Source organism: Microtus pennsylvanicus, chromosome 22 (assembly GCF_037038515.1).
Source record: "Microtus pennsylvanicus isolate mMicPen1 chromosome 22, mMicPen1.hap1, whole genome shotgun sequence".
In the NCBI taxonomy this organism is placed as follows: domain Eukaryota; kingdom Metazoa; phylum Chordata; class Mammalia; order Rodentia; family Cricetidae; genus Microtus; species Microtus pennsylvanicus.
The window spans coordinates 33,855,105-33,881,670 of NC_134600.1; the positions used below are offsets into that span (position 1 = coordinate 33,855,105).

General features: G+C 45.3%; 1 protein-coding gene across 6 annotated transcripts in view; it reads left to right on the forward strand.

Annotated features, from left to right (window-relative positions):
* Positions 1 to 26,566, forward strand: part of Magi2 (membrane associated guanylate kinase, WW and PDZ domain containing 2) — a 1,214,245-nt gene that overhangs the window by 1,071,076 nt on the left and 116,603 nt on the right. For 3 of the 6 annotated variants that reach the window (XM_075955872.1, XM_075955874.1, XM_075955877.1), the window contains 3 exons: positions 2,205 to 2,246; positions 9,425 to 9,516; positions 18,993 to 19,185. In XM_075955872.1, the coding sequence (XP_075811987.1) occupies positions 2,205 to 2,246; positions 9,425 to 9,516; positions 18,993 to 19,185 (327 nt within the window). The remainder of the gene's footprint in view (positions 1 to 2,204; positions 2,247 to 9,424; positions 9,517 to 18,992; positions 19,186 to 26,566) is intronic. The other 3 variants (XM_075955873.1, XM_075955875.1, XM_075955878.1) reach the window with 1 other exon arrangement.

The window sequence follows — 26,566 nt, forward strand, 5'->3', positions numbered from 1 at the left end:
AGAGCAGAATGGCCAATAGATAGGCAGGAAGAGGATAGGTGGGGCTTATGGGGGCAGAGAGCTCCGGGAAGGAGAAAGGAGGAGTCAACAGTCAGGATGGGAAGTACAGAGGAAAGGGAACCAAGCCGTATTGAAGAACATAGATTTAAAAAATATGGGTTAACTTAAATTGTAAGAACTAGTGAGGAACAAGCCTAAGCTAAGGCCGACAGAGCTTTCATAGTGAATAAGTCTCTGTGTTGTTTTTGGTGAGTTGGCAGCGCAGAGAAAAATCCACCTACAGTGCCCCAGTGAACAAAACTAGCTCACTGTGCAAAATGAACTGAACTCCATATTGGAGCAATAGACTCTCATTGCAATATTTTTTTTTAAAAAAAATTGTCAATAAAACACTAGTATTTCTAGTGCTCCATGTGATAGTACTCTATCATAAAATGATGGCAGCTTAACATTGAGATGTTCTGTGATACATTCTTTTCAGTCTACTTGAATAGTCCTAAGTTGACCCTTCTAGAATAATCATTTATATGATTATACATCACACCTACATAATCATTTACATAACCGTAATAATAATGTCCTAACATGAATCCCAACTTAAAACTGACTTACACATTAAACATAAGGAGGATGTTGCTTGCAAGAAAAGCTTACAATTATTTTATCAACAGTATGCATTATGCCCTAGAAGGATTTTGTAACTTTTAATTTTTGATAATATGATTAGCTATATTACGTTTTCATAAAGGCAAAAATAGTCTGCCACTCTCAGATGGATCTCCACAACTCAGTCTAACACAATTCTTATTTTCTTGGGCGCTTCTTGGCAAGGGGTTTGCATATGTATGACCTCTGCAAGTCTCAGATTAAACCCCATCACATGGTTTGGGAATGTGTCTATGACAGAACTATAAAGGAAGACGAAGAATATTTGAAGCTCACAGGAAATAATCTACCATTGTGAACAGAGAGTGACAGCATACACACCTAAGCTCAGCCCTTGAAGCGCTGAAGCAGGAAAATCCTGAGTCTGGAGTCAACCTGCACAGTCTTCCTTGTGTGGAAGAAGAAAGGAAAGAAGGAAGGCAAAAAGGAGGGAAGGAGAGGGCAGGAAGGAAATTGTGCTGAGAGTGGAAGGCAGTGTTCCCACAGTAAAGGTAAAGACAGCAGATTATTGGATAGTGAGTTTTCATCACCACGAAGTTAAAAACAAAGGGGTATTTTCATGTGATTTTGGTCCTAAAAACTATCTCGAAGGGTTCCCTGGGATAAAGCCCAGAACAAGTGATGTGCGCCTCTTAGTGTCATGGGCTCATCTTGCATCTTCCCAGTGAAATACTTTCAAGTCTTCACACAACCTTGCAGTCTGTCTCTCCCTCCCTCTGTGGTGCAGTAGCTTGAGAAAGCAGAATAAAACTCAAGGGACAGTTTAGTGATGTCATTTTCTATATACTCAACAGTCACAGATACCCTCTCTAGTTCTTAAGCATGTCTGTGAGGAGGTCCATATTTACCCCCCATAAATTTGAACCCATGAGAGTGGCTGTCTCCACATACTCCCAATACAGAGAACCAGGGTTTGCAGAGCGCAAAAAGTTGAGCATTCCTGCATTTAAAAAAGATGTTTCATGTTGATGTTAATAAACATATATTGTTAGGCATATCGTAAGCCACATCATCGTTCTCATGAAGGCTCCCTGCTACTAGAATGAACCAGTTTAACTCAACTACTTGGACAAAACCTCAGCTCTCCAAATAATCAGAAATCTCAAAATATTTGGACTGGTGTTAAATCTGTTTGATCATAGATTGTAATTTTCACTTTTCATCTTAGTGACCATAATATGAGTTTGAGGGACTCATTGCATAGACTTCAGGCTCTGAATTGACATATTTCCAAATATATATTCTTATAGTGAAAACGAAAACAAGATGAAATTTGGAAATGGTCTTTTCCATGATGCTAAAAGAATCCATATTGTTCTGTTTTAACCTGTGTGAGGCGCATGATAATACACGCTTACCAGAGGCAGGGGATTCTATCCATCAACTTCAAAGGATTTTAGAAACAGGTGAAAAAAATAGATAAACATGAGCATAGAATTTGGGTTGGGGGAGTTATAGCGTCAACAGAAAGAACATAAGGATGAATTTTAAAGTGCCGTCGATAAATTTCACCTCTACTTCCCCATTTTCCCATCCAGAACAAGTACCACCCAGGACCAGTTTTCGAATGGATTCCTCTGGCAAGTATTCAGAGTCCACAGCTCTGTGAGCGCACGTCCTCCACTTTGTGTAACCTGTCATTCTCCTGAGTGGTTTCAACTTTTCACTGCGTAGTATCCAGTGTGGTAACTAATTCACCTCCATCCCCTGTGTTCAAGGCAGAGGGCAAGCCTCATCATGGTGGGTCTGGGGGCTTACATACAAAAGGCAAATAATAGTGAATGTCCTTCATTACAAAGTCACTAAAAGGATGCACTTAGAACCAACTGTCAAAGAAAACCATCAGACTAGGTAGATCTGTGCTGTCTAACACAGCAGCCACTAGGTACTAGCGTGCAAATTTAGACATGTTATCAAATGTGTATGAAATCCACAGTGAATTTCAAAGACTTAGGACAAGAATAAGTCTTTTAATTGTCTTATGTTAAGATAGTGTATTAGTTAGGGTTTCTATTTCTGCAATGAAACACCATGACCAAAAAAAACAATTTTGGGTGAAAGGGTTTATTCAGCTTACATTTCCACATCAGAGTTCATCACTGAAGGAAGTCAGGACAGGAACTCAAATGGGGCAGGATCCTGGAGGCAGGAGCTGATGCAGAGGCCATAGAGAGGAGCTGTTTACTGGCTTGCTTGTTGTGGCTTGCTCAGCCCACCTTCTTAAAAAACTCAGGACCAGCAGCCCAGGAATCGCACCACCCACCGTGGGCTGGGCCCTCCTCCATTAATCACTAATTGAGAAAATGCCTTACAGTTGGATCTCAAGGAGGCATTTCCTTAGCTGAGGCTCCTTCCTCTCTGATGACTCCAGCTATGTCAAGTTGACACATAGCCAGCCAGAACAGATGGTATTTTGATAATTAAGTTAAAATATGTTATCAAAATTGATATTATTTGTTAAACTTTTTTTAAAAGTGGCTGCTTGGCAATATTAAATAACTTCTGTAATTTACATTTTATTTAAATTGGATCTTGTTAAACCAGGTAAATGGAAATAAGAAGGTAGAATATCTCAAGAGGAAAGCTAAATATTTTTTTAAAAAAATCTTACTAAAGAATTTGCTAACACAGATTGAAATTATCCTGAACATAATTAAATACCTATATCAATTTGTTTCCTTTAATAATTCCAATTACATTTTATATTTTGATACTATTTTGAGTTAGGGTACAATATTATAGCTTCTGGTTTAAAAACTTAAGAAATATCTTAATAATTTTACTTTGTTTTTTTTTTTACTTATCATATACAAATAAGCTAAAATATATCACGTTGTAGGCATGAATGAGGACAACAAAGTCTGAGACCTTCTTTCCTTCTCATGAAATGCTCTTTACAACTGGTTAGCAGGGACAACTCAAGGCATTGCAGAAAGCAGTGTCTCTTAGTACTATACTAACTCCGTCCCACGTTTGTGAGCTTCAGCACACATCCCTAGTGTGTTTCCATGACGACCTTGTTTCCATCCCAGGGTGCTCCAACACCCCTTGGGGAATGTGTGTGCTGGAGATCTTCATTTTCTAAGTTTCCAAGTTGTTTCTTGAGTATGTACAAAACACGGAAGATACTACTTAGCAACCAAATAATGTCTAAAGTAACTGTTTAGCAAGGTCTGAAGTCTTTAGGTGGCTGTTCTTTCATCTGACTGAGACACTGGCTGTAAGATCCTTGTTAGGTTTGAGAATGTATTATGCCTAGTAATTATGGGTAAAAAAAGATGAAATCAGGATTTAATATAGAAATCTAAAGCTCACTTAAACTAGCCTCAGAAAACATATTTCCTAAAGAAAACTTCAATCTCTAAATGTATTTTATTCAGAAATCAAAGAAGAAAACAAAGGTTGCCCAATAGCCTAGGTTATCTTGAGATATATACAAAGGCACACTTTACATTTAAAATATAAAAAAATGAAAGTTTCAGTGAGAGTGCCTTATTCCAATGTGCAACTCGAATTTTCAAGAAAGAACCAATCCAAATATTTTGTCAAGTGTATATATAAATTATGAAAAATCATAGAAAATCAAGATTACATGCAATAAACACCTCTCTGATAATTTTCGCACATGTATATCGAATTCTCAAATGTCGAACATCCAGGCAAAATGAGGCCAGCTGTGGAGAGCCACAGAAACCACCTGCAGAGAAAACCTTGTCTTTAGGATTTTTTTTTTAAGACTCCAGGACTGTAAAGGTCAAACCAGAAGTAGTATCAGTGAGATACAGAAGTCAAGCAAATTGAAAAAAGAGGAAAAGATCTACTCGGTGTGTTATTAAAGTATTATAAAGGACCTTAAAGACTTCAGTAATCAAACCAGACATGGTGGCCCATAGCTTTAATCCCATTTCCTGGGAAGCAGAGACAGGCGGATCTCTGTTAGTTTAAGGCCAGCCTAGTCTACATAGTTGGTTCCAGGACAGCCAGGACCATGTCAAAAGGCCCTATCTCAACAAAGAGAGAGAGGTAGAGGGGAGGGGAGGGGAGGGCAGAAGAAGAAAGGGAAGGGGAGGGGAGAAGACGAGAGGAGAAGAGAAGAGAGGAGGGGAGAGGAGAGGAGAGGAGAGTAAGGGAATGAAAAGGTGGGGAGGGGAGAGGAGAGGAGAGAGAGAAAAAAGAAAGAAAGGAAGGAACGCAGTAACCAGAGAGCAAACCAGCCTGACCAAGAGTGAAGTCAGATGGGGCAAAGACGAGATCCCTGAGATAGAGCAGATACGATAGGGGGAAGGCAACATTGGAGAAATAAAGCAGTTGGCAGGCTACCGAAGAAAACCAGACAGGAAATGACTTCTACCCTGGCCCCAGCATGCTGGGCTACTGTCATATCATCAACCGAATAAACAGGAAGGTGAAGAAGAGAGATTCTTTCAGAGCCAAACAGATCATCTTTTTGTCCAGTAATGTTCAGTTCCAGCGATCAAAACCAACCAATTCTTTAACTCATTCAGCATCTAGAGTGCCTGAAAACCCAGAACCCTGGGTAGATTTAATGACCTTCATCGAGACCTCATTCCTTCCTAGATCTCTCTCCAAGAGAAAGTCAAACACAGCAACACTCTTTTCAATAGAGAAAAATAAATAAACAAAGGATCTTTTTGCCAACTGTGATAAGCCATACTACTTTTGTTTTAATTAGCACATAAAAGGAATTCAACTACCAAAGTTTAATTGACATTTAATAACAAGCCATTGCCAAATTAATCCATTAAAATGCTGTGCTCTGCAGTTTTGAAGAATGAATCCATTCATAAAAGGAATCAGTTGTGCTCAGCCATGGAGCCTTCCTCCTAAATGCTGTGTTCAAAACCCTGCTTTGCAAAGGCATCAGCTCTTCTAGCATGTCAAGTCTTCCGGGGTGCACACAGGAATCAGCCATCAAAATTCCACCGTCCTTTATTATGAGGGAAGCTGTCCTGATAACAACCATTACTGCTTTTTCTTTGGAGACAGTCTTGCGATGTATTTCTGTCCTGTGACTTGAACTCACAGTGATCCACCTGCCTCTGCTTCCAGGCGCTGGGATTAAAGCTTGCACCATCCCTGCATGCAGTTGCTATGTTTCGAATGTAGGCTTTTCTAGTACTGGTGTGAGCCCAGGATAGACTGCTGGGGCTTGTCCATTCAATCCCTCTCACTAGCTTGCCTCAAAGGTCATAGAGGATCCCATGAGAGAAGAATGTCAGGAAACGCTTTGTTTCTTAATGCCTGCATCTCCCGGGACCCAGCTTCTAAGGAGACACAGCACTGGCCATGGCTAGTCACTGAAGACAACCTCTGAAGAGCCCCCACAGTCCTCCTAAAAGGGCCAAGGGCAAAAAAAGAAAATCAGCTAGGAAGCAGGAAAGAGAAGGCTGCTGGGGGCGTGGCTGAGTGACGTTCTAGGTGACGCAGGACAGACCCGGTATCTGCCCACCCCTTATCTAACAAGCTGCCATGTGCATGGTTTCCGTCTAGACGTGCTGGAGGGTGGGGATGATTAACTACAGTGGTAAAGGAGGAGGTGTTTGCCCTGAGATTACTTACATTAATAAGAGGAAAGATCAAACATGATACAGTAATTGAGGCTGTCATCGGGTCAGGAAAGCAGCCAAGGTGAGGTCCTGAAAACGCCAGCTCTTTCCTAACAGAGCGAGAAGGAAAAGAACAATGTATCCTATCTTTGTGCATATAATCTTAGTTACTTTGAAACAGTTACAGAAAGGAGTAAAAATAAAACAAAAGAAAAATTATGTTTCTAAAAGCTCATATTAAAAAAAACACCACTTAAGACAATCTATCATTTAGACTATTTTCCAACTAATTGTGTCTCTAAAGCTTTTAGGCCCTGCAGCCTCTATGCTCAAAATTAACAAAGGAATTAGTAAATCACATCCGCCGGCACACGTCTCTGGCGACCCTTCTCTGTCTCTCTCTTACTTGGGTGCCGCGTTGCTCACGTCTGCCTAGAAGCACCTAGAAGGGTGAGCAGTGGTACGGTTGGGACCCCCTACCCTGTATCTGAAGACACAGCAGATGAGCCCAATAGTCAGAGCTCAGTGGGACAAGTGATGCCTCAGCAGCTAAGACGCTTGCCGTCCAGGAGGCCCGGGCATTATTCCCAGCACCGGCCGGCGTCAGGTGGCTCAGTCTGTAACCCTAGCTCTGGGGCTACGGCGCCATATCTGGGCCTCTGCAGGCAGTAGTGTGCAAACACACACAGTTAATTTTTAAGTCACGGGCTTAGGATTGTCAGGAAAAAGTACATCCGTAAGTAAAAGGAGGGGTGCCTGCCTTGTTCACATCTCTGTCTGACAGAATTAAATAAATTAACCGATGAAATATAGGAAATTTTTTTCCACTTTAAAAAAAAAAGGAGCCATTCTTTAATGAAAAGTTTTTGTGTGGACAGCAATACCCTCTGACGTAAACCAGACTCCGCGAGCCTTGACACAGCTCTGAACTCCACTGTGGGGATTGCCATCATTTCGGTCATTTCTCGTAGGGGAAATCTCTTACCAAGTAAAATGTAGCATCCGATAAAACCCTTTTGGAGTCCTCTGGCAAGTCTGCACAGGTACCCAAATCACTAAAGGAGCAATTGTCCGCCTTTGGGCACGTACCAGTCATGCTAGAAGGAGGAGAATGAAGTCGAAAGTTCTGGCTCTTTAGATACGAAACGCCGTCACCTTCGTTTGTGATCTCCCGTGTTCCCAGAGAGGAGATGGGTATGACTAGAATGCCCTAACCTGCCTGTGGAGGTTGGGCTGTGACAGGACACTAGCCGCCATCTCCCATAACCCCTTGCATTTCTCCATCCCCAGGAAAAACACTGCTGTGGTTTCATAGGCTCGTCCGACCTGCCTCCAGATGCCCATGGGCTTACTGGGTGTCTTGTATAGTGTTGAGCAAAGTCTCCATCGTTTCTTTACCACCAAATTAACTAATAATTGACTGCTTCCAAGGCTTCCCCTTGTTAAAACATGAATGACTGTAGAGTTTATACAGGACGACCGATGGAGTCTGACGGCCACTCCTCTATGACAGCGCGTATTAGCATTGAACGAGAGACCTTGGCTGTGCGTTTGGTAACAGACACAGATACCTGTGCACCTTGCACGGCGTACACACGTGTAACGTCCTTGGATCAGGGCAGCTCTCCGAAGAAAGCACAGGAAACCACCATTTGCCCACACGTCAGAAGTCTTGCCCTTCATTGATCAGGTGGTTAAGTACAAAGCCGAGTCTAGACCGGCTGTATTCGGTGGGCTGTGCACAGTCCTTTCCATACGAGCCCGGGAGAGATTCCTAGGCCATCATTCAGTGAGCCCGTGTTGGCTATAACTAATATCCTATATCTAAGTGCTTCAGTGTTTGTGAGATTTTGCTTTTGTCCCTTGGGGATTCTCCTGTGAAATCTCATCCTAATTTCTGAAACTGGCCTGTTTAAGCAAGAGGAATTTTATCAAATGCCTGCCCCTACTGCTGCCTTTAAACCACTAAATCCAGAAATTGATAAATATTTTCTAAGCCAAAGATAGCTTAATAAATTTTCCTACATGCCAAGAGGGGCATGAAAGCCCAGAATCCCACCAAAATTAACATCCTTCCCCCAAAGAAGGCACAAAGGGAGGCTTGTAACATTCTCCTTGAAGAGTCTAAATATTTCCATTGTTTCAGCTTACTCTAGACATGAAATACCTGCCACTCAAGAGTTTTCCATCTCTCTTAAAGGTCCAGTCTTGTTTTGACCCAATTTTAGGTGGATATCCCTTTTCTAATTTACTTTAAAGGTGTTAATGAAATCAATAGTCCTTAATAACGTCCACATTCTAAAATACCCGGCGGCGAAATTCTTCTCGGGCTTGGGTTGAGTTCTGCCTATACCTTATAAGACTAAAGGAGTATACTCAGAAAGATGAATTATACCACACACACACACACACGCACATACATGCACACACATGCACATAAACACACATATACACACATATATACATACACACATACACAAACAAACACACATACATATAAACACACATACACACATATACATGCACACACACATGCACACAAACACACACATACACATAAACATACATACATACATACATATACATGCACGCACATGCACACAAACACACACATACACATAAACACACATACACGCATATACATGCACACACACATGCACACAAACACACACATACACATAAACACACATGTACACGCACATACATACACAGCAGCAGCAGCAGCCGACACTGGATGCACCAAATTTTAAGCAGACGGGAGCAGCCTACGGGGCAGTACTGAAACAGACACTTGCAGGTTTTGCCATCTGCTTTCCCTCCTCTCTGAGGTAATCAGAGCAAACATCCTCAAAGTCAAAGACAAGCCTCTTAAAGGCAATCCAAAAGCTCTCAGGAAGATTAAATATTATAGAACCATCAACTCTTTTCACTCTGAACCTCACGTGTTCCCTCTACCCGCGGAGGATGCTCTGGCAAGGCCCTTGGATGCTCCCCGCCATCCTCAGGACGACGCACACTTAGGGTGCCTACTTCTTTGCCACCATGTATTTTCTATCCTCTGTGCCTTTCATCGACTAACAGCACTCTCATCAACCACATCCACAAAATTAACTTCTCATCGGTGTGTTCTGGTCCTCGGGAGGTGGGGAGGAGGCAGTACTCGTGACTCAATGGCATTTCCTTTATGCCAGGCCCGGATTATAAGGAACTGGATGTCCACCTTCGAAGGATGGAGTCTGGATTTGGCTTCAGAATCCTCGGGGGAGATGAACCAGGACAGCCTGTAAGTTGAATCCACATTGTTTCCACACATGACTGTGTTGTACATAAATGCCAGGGAGAGCATCATTCAGGGCACCAAGAGGAGAATGGTTAGAAGGCAGCGAGGACTGCGGTCTGTTCTCTGTCTTCTAGTTCTCTTAGCACTACCTCACAAAATTCAAGCATCTCCACAGCCCTTATCCCCCATCAATCCCACCAGAAGCAACACTACTGTCTCTAAGAATGGGCTGGTTCTTCCTGAGACGCTCGATTAGTTAATGGTTCCGGAAGATGGGATTCTCTAAGAGGCAGTCGTAAAATATGACAGAACCATATATCCTTGTAACAAAACCACAATGGGTAGAAAACACAGGGGTAAATAGAAGTAAAATCAAATTCTTTGCTTAAAAAAAAATCTGAGCCAAACTAAATTAAGACGTTATGAAAAGAATATTTTCATGAAGTCAGAGGCAATTGAAAGAACGAACACTAAGAGTTTGAGAATGATTCTGTAGTAATTTTTATATTAATATGCACATATGACCGTGTGGATATACATATTCAGAACAAAAGCATAAACTAGCAACACTCACTGATATACAGAAAGCATAGTGAACCTAGATTTGTGAGCTCATATTAAAATATCCTCCTGAAACACTCCTTGTAGAGATATATCTTGGACGGTGCTCAAGGAAGCAAAGGCGAGTGTTAATAGATCCCATCCTAGCTCATCTGAGACACCAAATGTAAGCCGCAGTTTGCTCCTCTGCCAGAATTACCATACCCTAGAATGGCTTGGAGGAGTAGAGATGACGTAAATTAAACCTCTTGGTGCCTGGACCGTAACAAGTTCTGAATCAATATCTACGATCATCAGCCTTGTCTGCCATCAGATTAGTAGATTGTTTTCCAAAAGAAACATAAAATTTATCAGCAGAAATTTCCAAAAGAAGAAAACACCAGTCTAACACAAGAAAGGAACCTATAATAGTTAAAACTGTGCACAGGTAGATGGCCTCTGGATAGCATGAGCTCCTTTACTCTTGAGACGTCCAAGCAGAGTCAGTCATGAGAGTCTGACAAGATCTGGGAGACTCTTCCTCTGCCCCACAAGAGTGGCTCCACCAGGCAATGCGAGAATTTACTGCAGGAAGCTCCGGGGTGGGATGGTGTTCCTAATTTCCAGGGACAAAGTGAGCAACAACCACCCAGCGCGTCCTAAGCCTCCAGCTGCCAAGGAAGTTGAAAGACACGCTGGCCAGAGATTGGTCCTATTTTCCCTTAGTGTCTCAGAACAGGAGAGGATGCGGGGACATCGCAGGCCCCAAGGAACCTCAGCCTCCGGAAGGGACTCAGGTATCCGGCTACCCAGTTAAGGACAGCATATTTATCTGCTCCCCTTCACAGTCGCAACCTCCCCGCTTGTCACCTGGTTCTGAGATCCTCAGTCACCTGACCAGTCCTCCAGGCCCTCCCCCTCAACAGCTCATCTCATATGCAAATGAGTAAGATGCCCAGAAGCTTCTTCATCTGGGTAAATGTTGACGTAGGCGTTGATTACCCCTCCAGGATCCTGCCCCTCACCGAACTGTCCGGCTTAGCATCCTTCAGAATTGCTCAGACATGCTCCCGTGTTCACACATTTTGGTTGGTCAGGAAGAATTTCTGTTCATCCCAAGCATGGATTTCATCTTCTCCTTTCATTTCTTATTCCATAAATGAAAGCTGTGTCGTTTACCAGAGTGACCCAAGACTGAGCTTAAAGTCGTCATTCACCCAATTCCCCTCAGGACACGTTACTACCAACTGAAGTGAGCTTGCTAACCTACAAAGTAAAGAGAAGAGCGTCTCCCGACTGTCTGCACGTTAGACCCCATGGTAGATGTGTCGCTAATGGGACAGTTTCACAGCATGCAGGTCAAGTTTTGCCTAAATCCAGTGTGTGTGCGCACACAGGGCACATGAAGTAGGTAGATTACTTGTAGATAACCATAGAAGATGAAGGTTCACTGTGTGCTACTCTCTGGCTCGGGGAAGTTTTCCAAGATAGATGGAGTCTCAACTGCCCACGCCTCACAACTATAGAACTGCCCCCATCAAACCCCCATTGTGGGTTTTATACTCTGAAATAACCAGGACTCTCCAGGCTAAAGCACATTCTGTCTATAGGGGCCAGGTGAGCAGAGCCAAGGCTATGCTAACCAGTCTTCCTGTCAGGATGTTTTACTCCCAGAACTTTCAAGTTTTTGTTAAGAACTACAAATAAAAGGGTGGGACGGCTGTGTCCATCTGGAGCCCCTAGAGAACTGCCCTAAATGTCCACAGCCTTCCCTCAGCTTAGGGAATTCATGAGCTTCTTGAAGACAGGGGCTAAGATTTGATGAGAATTTTGTCTTCCAGCCTAACATGTATCCTGGTGCAACATACATGAGTTAAAAGAAACTGAATAGAATACTTAGCCTCAAGACAAACCTGAGTGTTTCAGAGTGAGTGCTGGTCTCCAGCTCATACCGAGGCCTCTAGGAAACAGGAGTGAGCTCCTCCTAGAAGCACAGATGCCCTTCCATCAGCCCTGTGGCATGCTCTTGCTCCCTTGAAATTTTAACACCGTTAAGTACTAATTCACTTTTTTTTGCCCCATGGGATTTCCATTTTCTCTTGAAAAGCAAATCCAGTGCCATTTCCATTATGACAACCGGCTGGAACCAGTTAAGACCAAGCATGACCGTAGTTCCTAAAATTCCCTTGATGCTTCTGTTACTCATTTACTCAACTACCTTTGAGGGTGCCACCCAAAACAGTTGGGTTGAAAGAAATTAGGAGGGTGAATACTTTAGCACAAAGGAGCCTCCAACCTGGCCCAAATCATGGTTGATACCGGCCCTAAACACTGACAAGACTGTCATTTTAATTCAACAGAGCCTATAGGTGTTCTCTCCTACACAAATATTAAGCTACAAAATGAACATAAAGCAAAACAACAATGTTCCAATTGTCTCATGGTATGAATTTTGGTATTTGCTGGACCCCTAAGCTCATGACTGGGCGATACACCAACACCCCAGTTAGTAAACATCACCCTGAGACAGCCTCTTCTCCAGAGGTAGACAGGCTTGCCCAAATCATGGACCATGTGTAGACGTGGCTAGCTCGAGAAGGGAGATGGATTTCTAGAGCAGCAGTTCTCAATCTATGGGTCAAGACCCCTTTGGTGGTCAAATATCCGATATCCTGCGTATACAATATTTACATTATGATTCATAACTGTAATAAAATTACAGTTATGAAGTAGCAACAAAATAATTTTATGGGTGGGGGTCACCACAGCATTAGGAACCGTAGTAAAGGGTCACAGCATTAAAAAATGTTGAGAGCCAAAGCTCTAGACTTAATCCAACATAAAAGCAATAAAACTGATTAGCAGAACGGAACATATTCTACAAACTAAATCAAGACCCAGTGTGCATGCGCACAGCCCCCACTGGGGCTCAGGATGTCCCTCTGCCTGTTTTGTACACTGGTACCCACACTCCCAGTCCTTCTGAACACAGTCCTGGCATTCCCAAACCCTTCCTCCCCTGCAGCATAGTATTTATGATAAGCCTCGGATTACCGAGATTTACCCCGGTTATTCCTTCATTTAAATGGCTGAGAACATACTCCTGCTGCGCCTTCCAGTTGCTGACACTCCGGCAATAACGTAGAAACCTAGCTCATCCTAACGCAGGCAAGGCTACAAAGTGACTCTTCCACACCAGAACATCGCACCTCAGAGAATGACTGTGTCGATATCGAGAGCTCCCTTCAGCCAGGCCTTCCTGCTTCCCTCCATGCTGAGCCTGAAAACAACATACAAACCCAGCCCCCTGCCTCGTTTAACTGCTCCTGGGCCGCAGAGGTCGAGGCAGGTAAGGCGATGTGTTCATCAACCACAGATCTCACCGGTCACATCCAGCAGGGCTCCGCCTCTGTCTACATGAAATGCTATTGACACCCTGGGGTTCATATTGAACACGACAGCTAGGCTTCCACAAACAGTAAACAGCGGGGCTCCTGTTCAAGCAAAATGTCCAGGTTTTTTTTTTCCTTAGAAAAAGAGAAAGAGAGCTACTTTTCACAGATAAGTAACAATAGAAATAGAAAGAAATGAAAAATTGCCCAAGAGGAACAAAAACGAGATCTCGTGCTGTGAGCTGAAAAGCAATGAAAAGGCATCAGAATGGAAAGATCTAGAAAATATTACAGTGGAGCAAGGCCCCGTGTGGAGACAGACCTCCCAAAATACAGACACGGGGCAGACTTGTTCCTCAGACTGGAGGCGGATCAAACTCCTGGAGTTCTTTGGAAGGACAGGACCTGGAGTGTCCGCCGCCGTGACAGCTTGGGGGACGGTGTCGCTGCACTGATCCGCTGGGTTGTGCTGACTTGGGACAGTCTGTGCAGGAGGTTCAGGATAATTTAAAGGCCTGCAGAGGTCATTTATGATTTGGTTTTGTTTGATCTTGTTTTCCTTTCAGCATTATCTTTTCACCTCCTCCTGGTGTATCAGCCACTTGAATATATAAATTCCTATTCCACAGCACACACTGTTTTGTTCTGCGCCCTCAAAGCTTGAGATGAAGTCGGGTTGTGAAGTTTTTGTTTCTGGGGAGATCGTTTTTTACTTAGAATTTAGCATACGAGTATTATACTTCTATCATTTTGGCGTCCCCTTCTTTCCTCCATCCCCTCCCTTGCCACACCCCCACTCCCTCTCAAGTTTATGGCCTCTTTTTTCATTACGATTGTTATGTAAACACATTCATAAACACAGCCTGCTGAGTCCGTTAATGTGGCTCACATGTATATGATTTTAGGGCTGAGTTCTCGGTAGTAGAGAGAAAATATAATTGAAAAGGCCCAGGGCACGAACTGTCATACGGGCACAGTTTCCTGTCTGTTTTCCCACTAAGTCTTTCATTTGGGGCCAGAACAAGAGAGCTGTGTTGGAATGTTCCTCAAGAGCATGGAGGAGAGAAATCTGAAGAGTCAGTCTGAGGCTGGAGGGTGAGTTGAGGCTGGAAGAATAATGACAGGTGAGGCTACATTGCCTAGGCTGGCTTCTCAGCCAGCATGGCCAGTGGGCAGCAAGGTCAGAAGGAAGATGGGACTTGATGCATAAGGGAACCTAGACTAGCGAGGTTCAGGATGCCGGGAAAGTAACAAGGGCAATGGGCCAAGCCAGGACAGCTTGGCATATAACTAACTGGTATGACCATAGGTCCCGGGCCACTGGACCAAATGAAAATGCTCAGTATCTCAGGCGCTTACTACACATTCAAAATCTCACACTCGGGTAGGGTGTGGTAGCCACGTCTTTACAGAAGAAGGCAGAGAGAAGCAGATCTCTGTGAGTTCAGAGACAGTTTGGTCTCCATAGAGAATTCCACACAAGCCAAGGGCTCCATAGTGAGATCATACCCCATCTCTATCCTGTAGATTTTAGAAGAGTTTGAAAACTCACAGATAATACCTACACACCCTAAAGTTGGTGGACAACTGTCTGAAAGGGTCAGGTGTCCTGAGACATGGTCTATAACACACGCACTCTGGGAACAGCTGTCTGAGAGGATCAGGTGTCCTGAGACATGGTCTATAACACACCCACTCTGGGAACAGCTGTCTGAAAGGGTCGGGTGTCCTGAGACATGGTCTATAAAACACGCACTCTGGGAACGGCTGTCTGAAAGGGTCAGGTGTCCTGAGACATGGTCTATAACACACCCACTCTGGGAACGGCTGTCTGAAAGGGTCAGGTGTCCTGAGACATGGTCTATAACACACGCACTCTGGGAACGGCTGTCTGAAAGGGTCAGGTGTCCTGAGACATGGTCTATAACACACGCACTCTGGGAACGGCTGTCTGAGAGGATCATGTGTCATGAGACATGGTCTATAAGCATGCATTGGGAAGCCAACAAGAGTTACAGTACAAGGGGGAGCCATGGAGTCCCGTCCCTGCAGCTAACATAGCAAAAGGGAAATAATGGAATGTAGCAAGTATAGAAATCACATGTGAAGCCTTTTTAACCATATCTGGTACCATTATTGGAGTTACCAAGAGACTGTGGCAAGACGGTTTCGTAGAGCTACAGGAGAACCCACAGATGTTACCTCACCAAACAGACATAGATGAAACTGATTCCCAAGGGCTTACCATCATCCCACAGGCGAGGGCAGCTCTCAGCTGGGAAAAGTCTTTGGTTTGGGTTTTGGTTTTGTAGTAGATGTCAATGAACACAGAGACCCACAAGTGGTCAAGCTACAGAGAAGATGAGACTGGGGGACACTCAGCTCTAAACGGGACATCTATATAACACCCTTCTTCCTAAGGCGTAGGGGGTCATTACAGGAAAGGCGGTGGGAAGACCATAAGAGCCAGAGGAAGCGGATGGCTGCATGGAAACCGTGTTTTCCAGACATGACAGCTTCACAAGGGCTGTGCAAGCTCATGCCGGACAAAAGCTCAGCCCAGAGAAAAAGAGACAAAAACAAAGTACCACCCATAGCGCATTGGCAATTGATAGCCACTGGGAAATGGGGGGTCGGTTTCTTTAAGGGTGTGGCCCCTAACGAGTTGGCCTCACTCCAATAAAGGGTATACTTCCAAGAATATGTTGGTAGCACCTACTGTTTTTTATGGTAAAGAGAGAAAGAAAAGGAAGGAAGGAGGGAAGGAAGGAGAGAGGGAGGGTGGGAGGGAGGGGGAAAAGAGGGGAGAGGAAGGGGGAAAGGAAGGAAGGAAGGAAGGAAGGAAGGAAGGAAGGAAGGAAGGAAGGAAGGAAGGAAGGAAGGAAGGAAGGGAAAAGTTTGTAGGGAGGGAAGAGAGGGTGATCTGGGAAGGGTTTTTGGGGAAGAATGAATACAATCAAAATGCATGGCATGAACTTCTCACAGAATTAACAAAAATGAGGAAAATGTGTTCAGTCCACTTTGTTACCATTTGGCCCTTCCTTGTCAAAGTGTCAGCTCTTCAAGGATACCCACTTTAGCCAACCACAACGTTGCCTTGGCCACATGATTGGCACCCCCGCACACCTGCCCTTTTTCCCATTGTACACGTCTCCTAACATTCTATTTAGGTTGCTTGTGTTCATCACTTTTATGTGCCACAGGAATGGTGGCTCTGTAAGGTGGGGATGGTTATTGTTATCACTGTGGAATCCTGGCATTTCCACAGTATCCCCGCACTCCTCAGGGAATATTTGTTGAAATGAATAAATAAGGAGGATACTGTTATCGGGGCAATATGACAAGAAAGCAATGCTTTTCAGGGATCTCCCGTTAATGAGGGACAACAAACAGCAACAGAGAACGTAGCATCAATAGGGAGTGTCCACCCCTGCATTTTTCCCAGCACAGGAAGGGACCAGGAATTTCAGTGTGTAATTTATCTGTCCCATGTTTGTGTAAGAGGCCCTGTGGTAACGCTGTAAACTTCCATCGGCTAGAAGCAGACTTTTGCCTCAGAGTTGGCAATTAGCCAGCCAAAAAGTTCATAACCTGTTTTCTTTATCACTGGTTATAAACCTTCCTGCCTCCTGATACAGGAAATCTAAAGGCTGAAGCATTTTCTTTGGGCAAATCCTACTAAATGGAGCTCTCACGGGGCAGAGGAGAAACAAATACATATTTTACCTGGCTTTCACACAAAGCATTTAGAAAACGTTTGAAGCATTCCATTGTGGGCTGAGCCTTTTGAAGAACAGACTGGAATATCCTTAGGAAGAAATTCAAACATCCAGGTTGGCATGACAAGAAGGGGAAATAGATTGTCAGAAGCATACCCAACTTCCAGACTACGGCAAGTAGGTGCAGCAGGTAGGAGAAAAAGAATAAGACTGTGCAGGTAATTTAAGGCAGGTGGTGCAAAGCCTTCCCTGGGATAGCAGAAGTGAACGTCTGGGCAGAACAGTGCAAGCAATTCATCATGGAAACGATGCTGTTCCTCTCCCCAGTCCCCTCCAGGAATAGACGACCACAGAAATACTGGAGGAAAGGGTCACTGTGTATGCAGCGTGGAAAGCTGTGGAATGCTTCAAACTGTGATGCTGTCTAGACCTGAAAGTCTGGACATCCCGATCCAGCTGCCATGCTCACAGACATGAGACATGGGGCTAAGTTCAAGAGCATCCATTCTGGTACCAAGCCTGAAGAGATGCAGGTCAGCTCTGGGCTATTCTACGAGCTAACTGGCTTCCACAGATCTGCGACTTGAAATTACCATGCCCAAAAGAAATCAATTTCGAAGCAAAAGATGACTTTAAAGGGTTTGAAGCCTGGAGTGAGGCCTCTGTAACATTGTTAGGCTGTAAAACCACTGCCTTCAGGAACCACGCAGCTCAGCCGCCAACGAAAGAAAAACAAGACCTGTTGTGCATGGCTTGGAGAAACTTTTTGTAGGTAAAGCAGCAAAACTAAAATATTAAGTACCATTTTCTAACCTCTGAGAAAGAAAGAAAGAAAGAAAGAAAGAAAGAAAGAAAGAAAGAAAGAAAGAAAGAAAGAAAGAAAGAAAGAAAAAGGCCTTGCTTATAGACACTAAATCAAGAGATCCCATTGGGCTCCTGGAAGCCATATATCCTGCCTTTCACCATGGTCCTGGTTTGGGGTGTTATACTGATACCTTGAGTTCTAGAAGGCACACCCTCTCTCTTTCTGGCACAGTGACAATGTATCCACCACAGAAACGTATGAGGGGGCATGGGATTTGTGTGTGTGTGTGTTTGTGTGTTTGTGTGTGTGTGTGTGTGTGTGTGTGTGCGTGCGTGCGTGCGTGCGTGCGTGTGCGCACGCTCGCAGAGGAAGTGTTCTAAGGAAACCCTCAGTGGACAAAACAAGAATTTGGAGAAGGTTCAGCTGACAATATTTGAGTCGAGTCAGAAAAAAAAAATTGTTTCGTTTTCTTTTGCATTACCTCTCCAGTGTCTCAAAGCAAACAGCAAGGAAAAAAATTGGAGACTCTGTCAGAGTTTAATGGTGAGCAGCAAGTGGCTTCCCTGACATTGAGGCAGTACAATGTCACGTAAAGGTTAAATGCTCCACAGACGTTATCTCGTTGGCTCCTCCCAGAAATCCTATGGACTAGACGTATTATCACGCCGTTTTGTAAGTGAAGAAAGCGAGGTTTTGCAAAGCTTAAGCAACTGTGTTCAAGGCTACACAGTTAGGAACTGGAGTCAGGACCCAGAGTCCACAGTATCTCCGTGGAGAGGCTGTGTGTGACAGCCGCCAGCCTCAGGGTACTCTGAGTGGGAACTCCCCTGAAGGGTGACAGCTTCTGAGGCAGTCAGCAAGGGTCCTCTCTGGGACACTTTATGGAAGCCAGCGGTCAGTCCGAGGGACTTATTTTTCCCTAAGTGGTAGACAATGGGAACGAGTCCCTCCTCTCCGCATCCGCTTCTCCAGCGCATGCCCCTGTATACGTGAACGCTCTCTCCTCGCTTCTCGCTTCTCTAGATTTTGATCGGAGCCGTCATCGCCATGGGCTCAGCCGACAGAGATGGCCGCCTACACCCAGGGGACGAGCTTGTCTACGTGGATGGGATCCCCGTGGCTGGCAAGACCCACCGCTACGTCATCGACCTCATGCATCACGCAGCCCGCAATGGGCAGGTTAACCTCACTGTGAGAAGAAAGGTGCCCTGTGGAGGTGTGTACTGTGGGGGGGGGCAGTGAGGGGAACCCTGTGGAGGTGTGTACTGTGGGGGGGGCAGTGAGGGGAACCCTGTGGAGGTGTGTACTGTGGGGGGGGCAGTGAGGGGAACCCTGTGGAGGTGTGTACTGTGGGGGGGGGGCAGTGAGGGGAACCCTGTGGAGGTGTGTACTGTGGGGGGGGGGCAGGGAGGGGAACCCTGTGGAGGTGTGTACTGTGGGGGGGGGGCAGTGAGGGGAACCCTGTGGAGGTGTGTACTGGGGGGGCAGTGAGGGGAACCCTGTGGAAGTGTGTACTGTGGGGGGGGGGGCAGTGAGGGGAACCCTGTGGAGGTGTGTACTGTGGAGGTGTGTACTGTGGAGGTGTGTACTGTGGAGGAGCAGTGAGGGGAGCTCTGTGGAGGTGTGTACTGTGGAGGTGTGTACTGTGGAAGTGTGTACTGTGGAGGTGTGTACTGTGGAGGGGCAGTGAGGGGAGCTCTGTGGAGGTGTGTACTGTGGAGGTGTGTACTGTGGAGGTGTGTACTGTGGAGGTGTGTACTGTGGAGGTGTGTACTGTGGAGGGGCAGTGAGGGGAGCTCTGTGGAGGTGTGTACTGTGGAGGTGTGTACTGTGGAAGTGTGTACTGTGGAGGGGCAGCGAGGGGAACCCTGTGGAGGTGTGTACTGTGGAGGTGTGTACTGTGGAGGTGTGTACTGTGGAGGGGCAGCGAGGGGAACCCTGTGGAGGTGTGTACTGTGGAGGTGTGTACTGTGGAAGTGTGTACTGTGGAGGGGCAGCGAGGGGAACCCTGTGGAGGTGTGTACTGTGGAGGTGTGTACTGTGGAAGTGTGTACTGTGGAGGGGCAGCGAGGGGAACCCTGTGGAGGTGTGTACTGTGGAGGTGTGTACTGTGGAAGTGTGTACTGTGGAGGGGCAGCGAGGGGAGCTCTGTGGAGGTGTGTACTGTGGAGGTGTGTACTGTGGAGGTGTGTACTGTGGAGGGTCAGTGAGAGGAGCTCTGTGGAGGTGTGTACTGTGGAGGGGCAGCGAGGGGAACCCTGTGGAGGTGTGTACTGTGGAGGTGTGTACTGTGGAGGTGTGTACTGTGGAGGGGCAGCGAGGGGAACCCTGTGGAGGTGTGTACTGTGGAGGTGTGTACTATGGAAGTGTGTACTGTGGAGGGGCAGCGAGGGGAACCCTGTGGAGGTGTGTACTGTGGAGGTGTGTACTATGGAAGTGTGTACTGTGGAGGGGCAGCGAGGGGAGCTCTGTGGAGGTGTGTACTGTGGAGGTGTGTACTGTGGAAGTGTGTACTGTGGAGGGGCAGCGAGGGGAGCTCTGTGGAGGTGTGTACTGTGGAGGTGTGTACTGTGGAAGTGTGTACTGTGGAGGGGCAGCGAGGGGAGCTCTGTGGAGGTGTGTACTGTGGAGGTGTGTACTGTGGAGGTGTGTAGTTCATGGGGAGGCAGCGAGGGGAGCTCTGTGGAGGTGTGTACTGTGGAGGTGTGTACTGTGGAGGTGTGTAGTTCATGGGGAGGCAGCGAGGGATGGGAGGGAGGCAGTGTGATGCTCTAGGGAGATAAGTGGGGAACCATAAACAAACCTCAAATTGGTTTCTGTGTTATATAGGGAAAGAAACAAGCTAGATGTTCTACAAGTAACTGTTTCCCAAAATGCAGCTTTCAACCGCGCTAATCCAGGCTTTGAAGCGTACATTCCAAATGTAGTCATTAAAATTTCCCTGAGAAGCCTGGGGCTGGTTCAATTGTGTCTGCTCCGTGCTCTTTGGTACAGGCTTGTTATGAGGAAAACATTATAATAATGGAAAATAGGCCTTTTGAAAATGGTTCTCATTGTGTTTACAAACAAAAAAATCTACATCGTTTTTATACGGAAATAAGGAAACCAAGATGGAAAATGAGCTTTCATTGTAGCTCCTGATAAAAGGTAACAACACACCTACCAGCCTATATGGGATCGACAGCTCTCACGCTGAGAAAACACAATTCACATAGCTCTAAGCTTATGAAACAGATAAATTAGAAGTAATTATTCCCTTTACAGCTATTTCCTTGGCTTCAAAAAGAACCTACAGAAGACATATACTTAAAAGTCAGCTCCTATATTCATAATATTTTCTCATTTGCTTCTCTTCATTATCAAGTCCCAGTGGAGAGTTCTTTTCCCAGGGGGCATGAATGGTGTTGGCATTGCAGATTTTTCCCTAAGACCTGACGAGACTTTGTCTGGTGAATCCCAGAAGCCAAAATCCCAGCCATGGCACCTCACTCTCTGTCCCAGAAGCCCACTGGCCTATATCTCCTCAGCCCCCTAAACTCCTTCCTACAGACTCGATTCTAAAACTAGGATTGCATCACAGATAAGGAAACTAAGGACCAAGAAATAATAGATTGCCTAATAGTCCACAGGCAGTTAGCATCGATGCCAAGGTGGACTTATCTCTGCTGTCCGTCTTCACGTTTAAGGAATTATCAATTCCAAATTCCACTTTAAGAAACTATACCCCCTCCCAGAGACAAACCAAAGACTTTGATGGCTGTCACTCCCTAATCCTTCCATATGTGTTTGTATCTAACACCAGGACTTTTTAAAGGCCACCTGGTCATCACACGCTGTGGGTGAAAACAAAGCATTAAGGTTTAATACTTGGACTAAGTATTTTGTCTTCTTTGGGTCCCATAGAAACCAGCCTTTGTGCAGGGCAACCATTTCCAAAAGCAAGTCAGACGACTCCACAGACCTGGCCAGCAGAGACCACGACAGATCTCGCGCTGGATGGAGGCTTTGCTACAAGGTGCCGTTTGTCTCCAAAATTCACGGCATACCACTTGACCCGGAGAAATAAAACACTTTGAATTATGCCTTCTCCTTGAGCGAGTGGCCAGGAAGGAGACAGTGCCTGCGTGGTTAACATCTAACGGCCTCTCTTCCCTACAGAGTGACTTAAAAAAATAATAAAGTTTGCGGTGCTATACATACTGCAACCTGAAGATAAATTAAAAAGATAACCGATTCATACGGAAATATACCGCAAAGTAAAAATCAGTATAGCAGCATCATTTCATGCTCTCTTTGCCACCGGCTGATGATTGCAAATTAAATTTTGTTCTAATTAACCCAAGCTGTTGGAGTAAAGGCCCAATGTTGCACAAAGATAGTCCTGCCCTTTGTAGGCCACGTGACTTCTGTAAAGTTCTCTTTGCTGCAGTTCTGGCCAGCTTCTCTCTGCTAGGCTTCCGAGAGCGTTGGGAGTGCATTTAATTCTTGATAGCGTTCCGATCCACATTGCTCGCACTGCGAGGGATCCCGTGTTCATCCAGACTCCTCGAAAACACCATAGGCACTGGAAATTATTAAAGTCAAGACAGGATGCTTTGAGAGTTTAAAAAAAATGCCTTAAAATGGCAGGAAGTGAGCATTCAGTTCAGCAAAAACAAAGGCATAGGGAAAATATGGCTGGTGTATTTTCTCACAGCAACACCCTCTGGAGCCCAGGGAGCTGGGGGATGATGCAGAGATTGCACCCCTCAATCTTACCGTGGCCTGGGCTTGAGCAGATACACCGCTTCTTGTGGGAATTTACATCATGGCATACAGCTAGGTTGGTAACATTGGGCAAAAATTAAATAACACAAAGCCTGCTCCAAATATTAAATTCTGAGAAACATGTACATGCTAAAAGCAGAAAGGCAAAATTCTTCAACTTCGGGAAGGGGAGAGGAGTTTGGGGGAGGGGAAGAAGGGTGGGAGGAGGGGGAGGGAAATGGGAGGCTGGGAGGAGGCTGATACTTTTTTTTTCCTTTTCTCAATTAAAAAAAAATTCTTCAACTTCAAGCTAAGTCATCAAAAATAGAAATAAATTGCTGAGTTAAAGAACAAGTGATTCAGTGAGCCTCCAGCATCTTCCCTAGGGAATCACAAGCACAAATCTTGTACATTGAACTAGTTTTGAGAGCTGTCTTATCCATATCACCAGCTCCAGTATTTGGTTACTTATTTTTTCCTCCCTAAATGATATTAAGAGAGTGGCTTTAATTACTGTGCCAAGAGTATAAACATTTATGTGTTTGGTAGCTCAGCACCGAGGTGTTCAACCTAATGACACGTTGTTTGGGATATCCACTCTTTGTCTGAGAGTAAGGCATCCCTGAGGAATCGAGAATGGATTAAACTAAGTTTTATGGCTTAATCAAAACAGGTTGCGGTCAGTCTCCATGCCATTGACATCTTTCTACTTCATCCAAGGAGAATAGAATCATTGGCCCAGCATTAAGGAAGAGGAGCCCCTCGGAGGCAATGTCAGACCAGCCCTTGGGCTTGGTCACCCTGAGTGAATTTCCTCATCCTTCCTGAGCATCTCATCCATCTAGTAAGCCGTCTGCTTTGATGCATACAAACCAGCCCTGCCTACACAAACGCAGGCAAAGCCACACCCAGGGCTGCCCCATCCTGTCCAGGACTGCCATGTTCCGGGGAGGTACTGAGGCTATCTATCCGTGTGGACACCATATCCCCGGTGTCAGGCGCTAGTCATGCGTGCCCCCCACGGTCCTAGCTCTGCTTCAAGGCAAGATACACCCCATTACAGTCTGGAGGCGGGCACAGTCCGTCTGGTTCACAGAATCCTCAAGTCCTGCTACGGAGAATGAGGGTCCAGAGAGGAGAAGAAGGCTCTGACCGAGGCCGAGGTCCTCTTAAATATATGGATTCCTCACCAAATGAGCATGTGAATAAACTCAGTATTTGTAAGAGGCGTTGGGAAGGTGTCAGGAACATGGTGACCCCAGACAACAGGCAGCCATGACCCAGCTCCAAAAAACCAAGAGAAATTGTAAATCCCAAGTCCTATCAGCTCTCCATATTTATAAACATTGATAATTAGTTTTAAGAAACAACATAAGAAGTTTAAACCAACAATGAGCCAATACGAAGCAAGCCCCACCAATGGCAAATGTTCGAGTCCAAGGCCTCCCACCTGCAGCCACCATCAGCCATCCCCGTTCTCCCAAGGGAAGAATCTCTTGGAGTAAAGCGCCACCATGGTTTCCAGTAGCACCGGCGGGGACACCACAGAACCTAGCCTAAAACTTAACTTCGACTCGAGGAAACACTAAGTGACTGGATTTTGAGTGGCCGTGTGTATGAGCCAAAAGGCTTCCGGTACCTTAAGAGATTGGTAATTCTTGAACGTGTGTGTGGTGTTGAGACACCTGGCCTTCTGTAGTATTAGAGCAACCATGTTGATAACTACATCACAGAGAGGTTTGAAAAGAAGGCAGAGAGAGAGCAGCTGAAATAGGAAGCATTTGATAGCAACCTTTCAAAGACAGCAGTACTACCAGACTCAGCAACCCTGGGAAGGCTTGACTTAAAGCATGCTCATTTTGCTGAAGATAAAAGGATGTTTCTCAAGAGCTTGGAAAGGGGTCCAGATGCAATAGGAAAGCACCCTGCGGGTGAATCTGACCCTTTCTATTACCCAAGGACCACTCGCATTGACTTAGGATTCTCTCGCTCTCTCTCTAGAAGCCACGGTCTAGCCACTCCCAACCACTTACTGCAAAGACACATGATTTTTCTTTGTTGCTGATTTACTGACAACCACAGCTCTCAACTCCCCTTGAAATATGACAGCCAGAAAATGAGATCTCGCTTGTCATTGCCTGTGACATTTAGTTAGTGACTCGGTCCACTAACTCTGGAGATTTTCAACTTAATGTAGCAGCGTAATAATTGTTTGTTTTTCTTCTCCAAGACCATCTCTAATCACTTCATTTCCAACTTTCGCAAGGACTGCTAAAGGACGCGTGCTTCACCGAGGCAATAACAGCCTGTCTTTGGAGGATGCTTTCCAGCAAGGAGGGGGCATTTCACAGGGGGAAGCGTGCAGTTCTAGTTCAGGGCAGGGAAAGGCGTGGACACTGACATGTCGTTCTTTCATGACCTCGGCGTGTTTCTCACAAATGAAAATTATCTTTTGGTCTTAAAGATTAATTAATTATACCTTAAAAACTCAGGTGTGTCAGATCGTAACAGTGCTGCCGTAAATCTCGGTCCTTCTGTAGTTAGAAGAAACCAAGAGGGAAGCGAGCCCTCCTCTCCCTTTAGCGGACGTAACAAACCACCCTCAAAAGCTAATTAATTTTATAAGACCTTTGTATATTACTAAGTAACATAATTGCATTATTTTCTTCAAAATTTTCACTGATTTAACGTGCTTCTCTTTTTCAGGGGAGGGGAGCACAGAAACACAGACAGGGTTTCTCTGTGTAGCCCTGGCTATCCTGAAACTCACTCTATAGACCAGGCTGGCCTTGCACTCACAGAGATCCTCCTGCCTCTGCCTCTCGTGTTCTGGGATTAAAGGTGGACATCACCACCGCCCAACAATTTAATGCTACTTCTCATGTCTTGGTATATGAGTAAATGCCACTCTTTCTCTGAATTTCAGTATACAGAACATCTCCTGGACGTCTCTTTTCCCTCTGATGTCCTTATTTCAGGGTTGCTCATTGGCTCCCTATTTCTCTAGCAAATACCTGAGACGAACCAGCTTACAGTGAGGACAGGTTTCTTTGGGGTCAGAGTTTCAGACATGACCCACTTGCCTTGGGCCTGTGCCAACACATGGTAATAGAAAGACATAAACAGTTCCATATACAACGGAGACAAGGGGGAAGTGGGGCACTGGCATCCCATGACCTCCTTCCTGGATGCAACCCAAGAGCAAAAGAACCAGCAAGCCCCCCTCCCAGTTTATCTCCCTCCCAGTCACGCCACACTAACAAGGCTGGAACGGCAGCTTGTGATACTAACAGGATTCCCGAGACTTTCTGCCAACCGATTTTAACGTTTCACACAAGATGTGTCCCAGTATCCTAAAAAAGAGTCAACATCTACAGGCCCCACGAGAAACTGGGAACTGTGGTCATTTCCTCTTATTATTCCACTTGACAGATGTTTTTGGTACCCTGATGACTGATAAAAAGGAAGCGGAACAGTCCTGTTTCTCACCCCAGTTTCTAAGGAACGAATCTACTCTTCTTATCCCGCTCCCTGCCAACACCTAAAGAAGGGAAAACGAGAAATCCTTCTCGATGGCAGACCAACTTCCATTTCAAAAATGGGCTTCTTGGGACTAGAGGGAGATGGCTCAGTGGTTAAAAGCACTGACTGCTCTTCCGGAGGACCTGGGTTCAATTCCCAGCACTCACATGGCAGCTCACAACCATGTGTTCCCAATTCCAGGGGTCCGTGCCCTCTTCTGACGGCCATGGACACTGAGCATGTATGTACACAGCGCACATGCATACATGCAGGTAAAACACCCCCACACACGAAATCGTAATTAAAGCCATGAACTAGCTTCTCTTTGT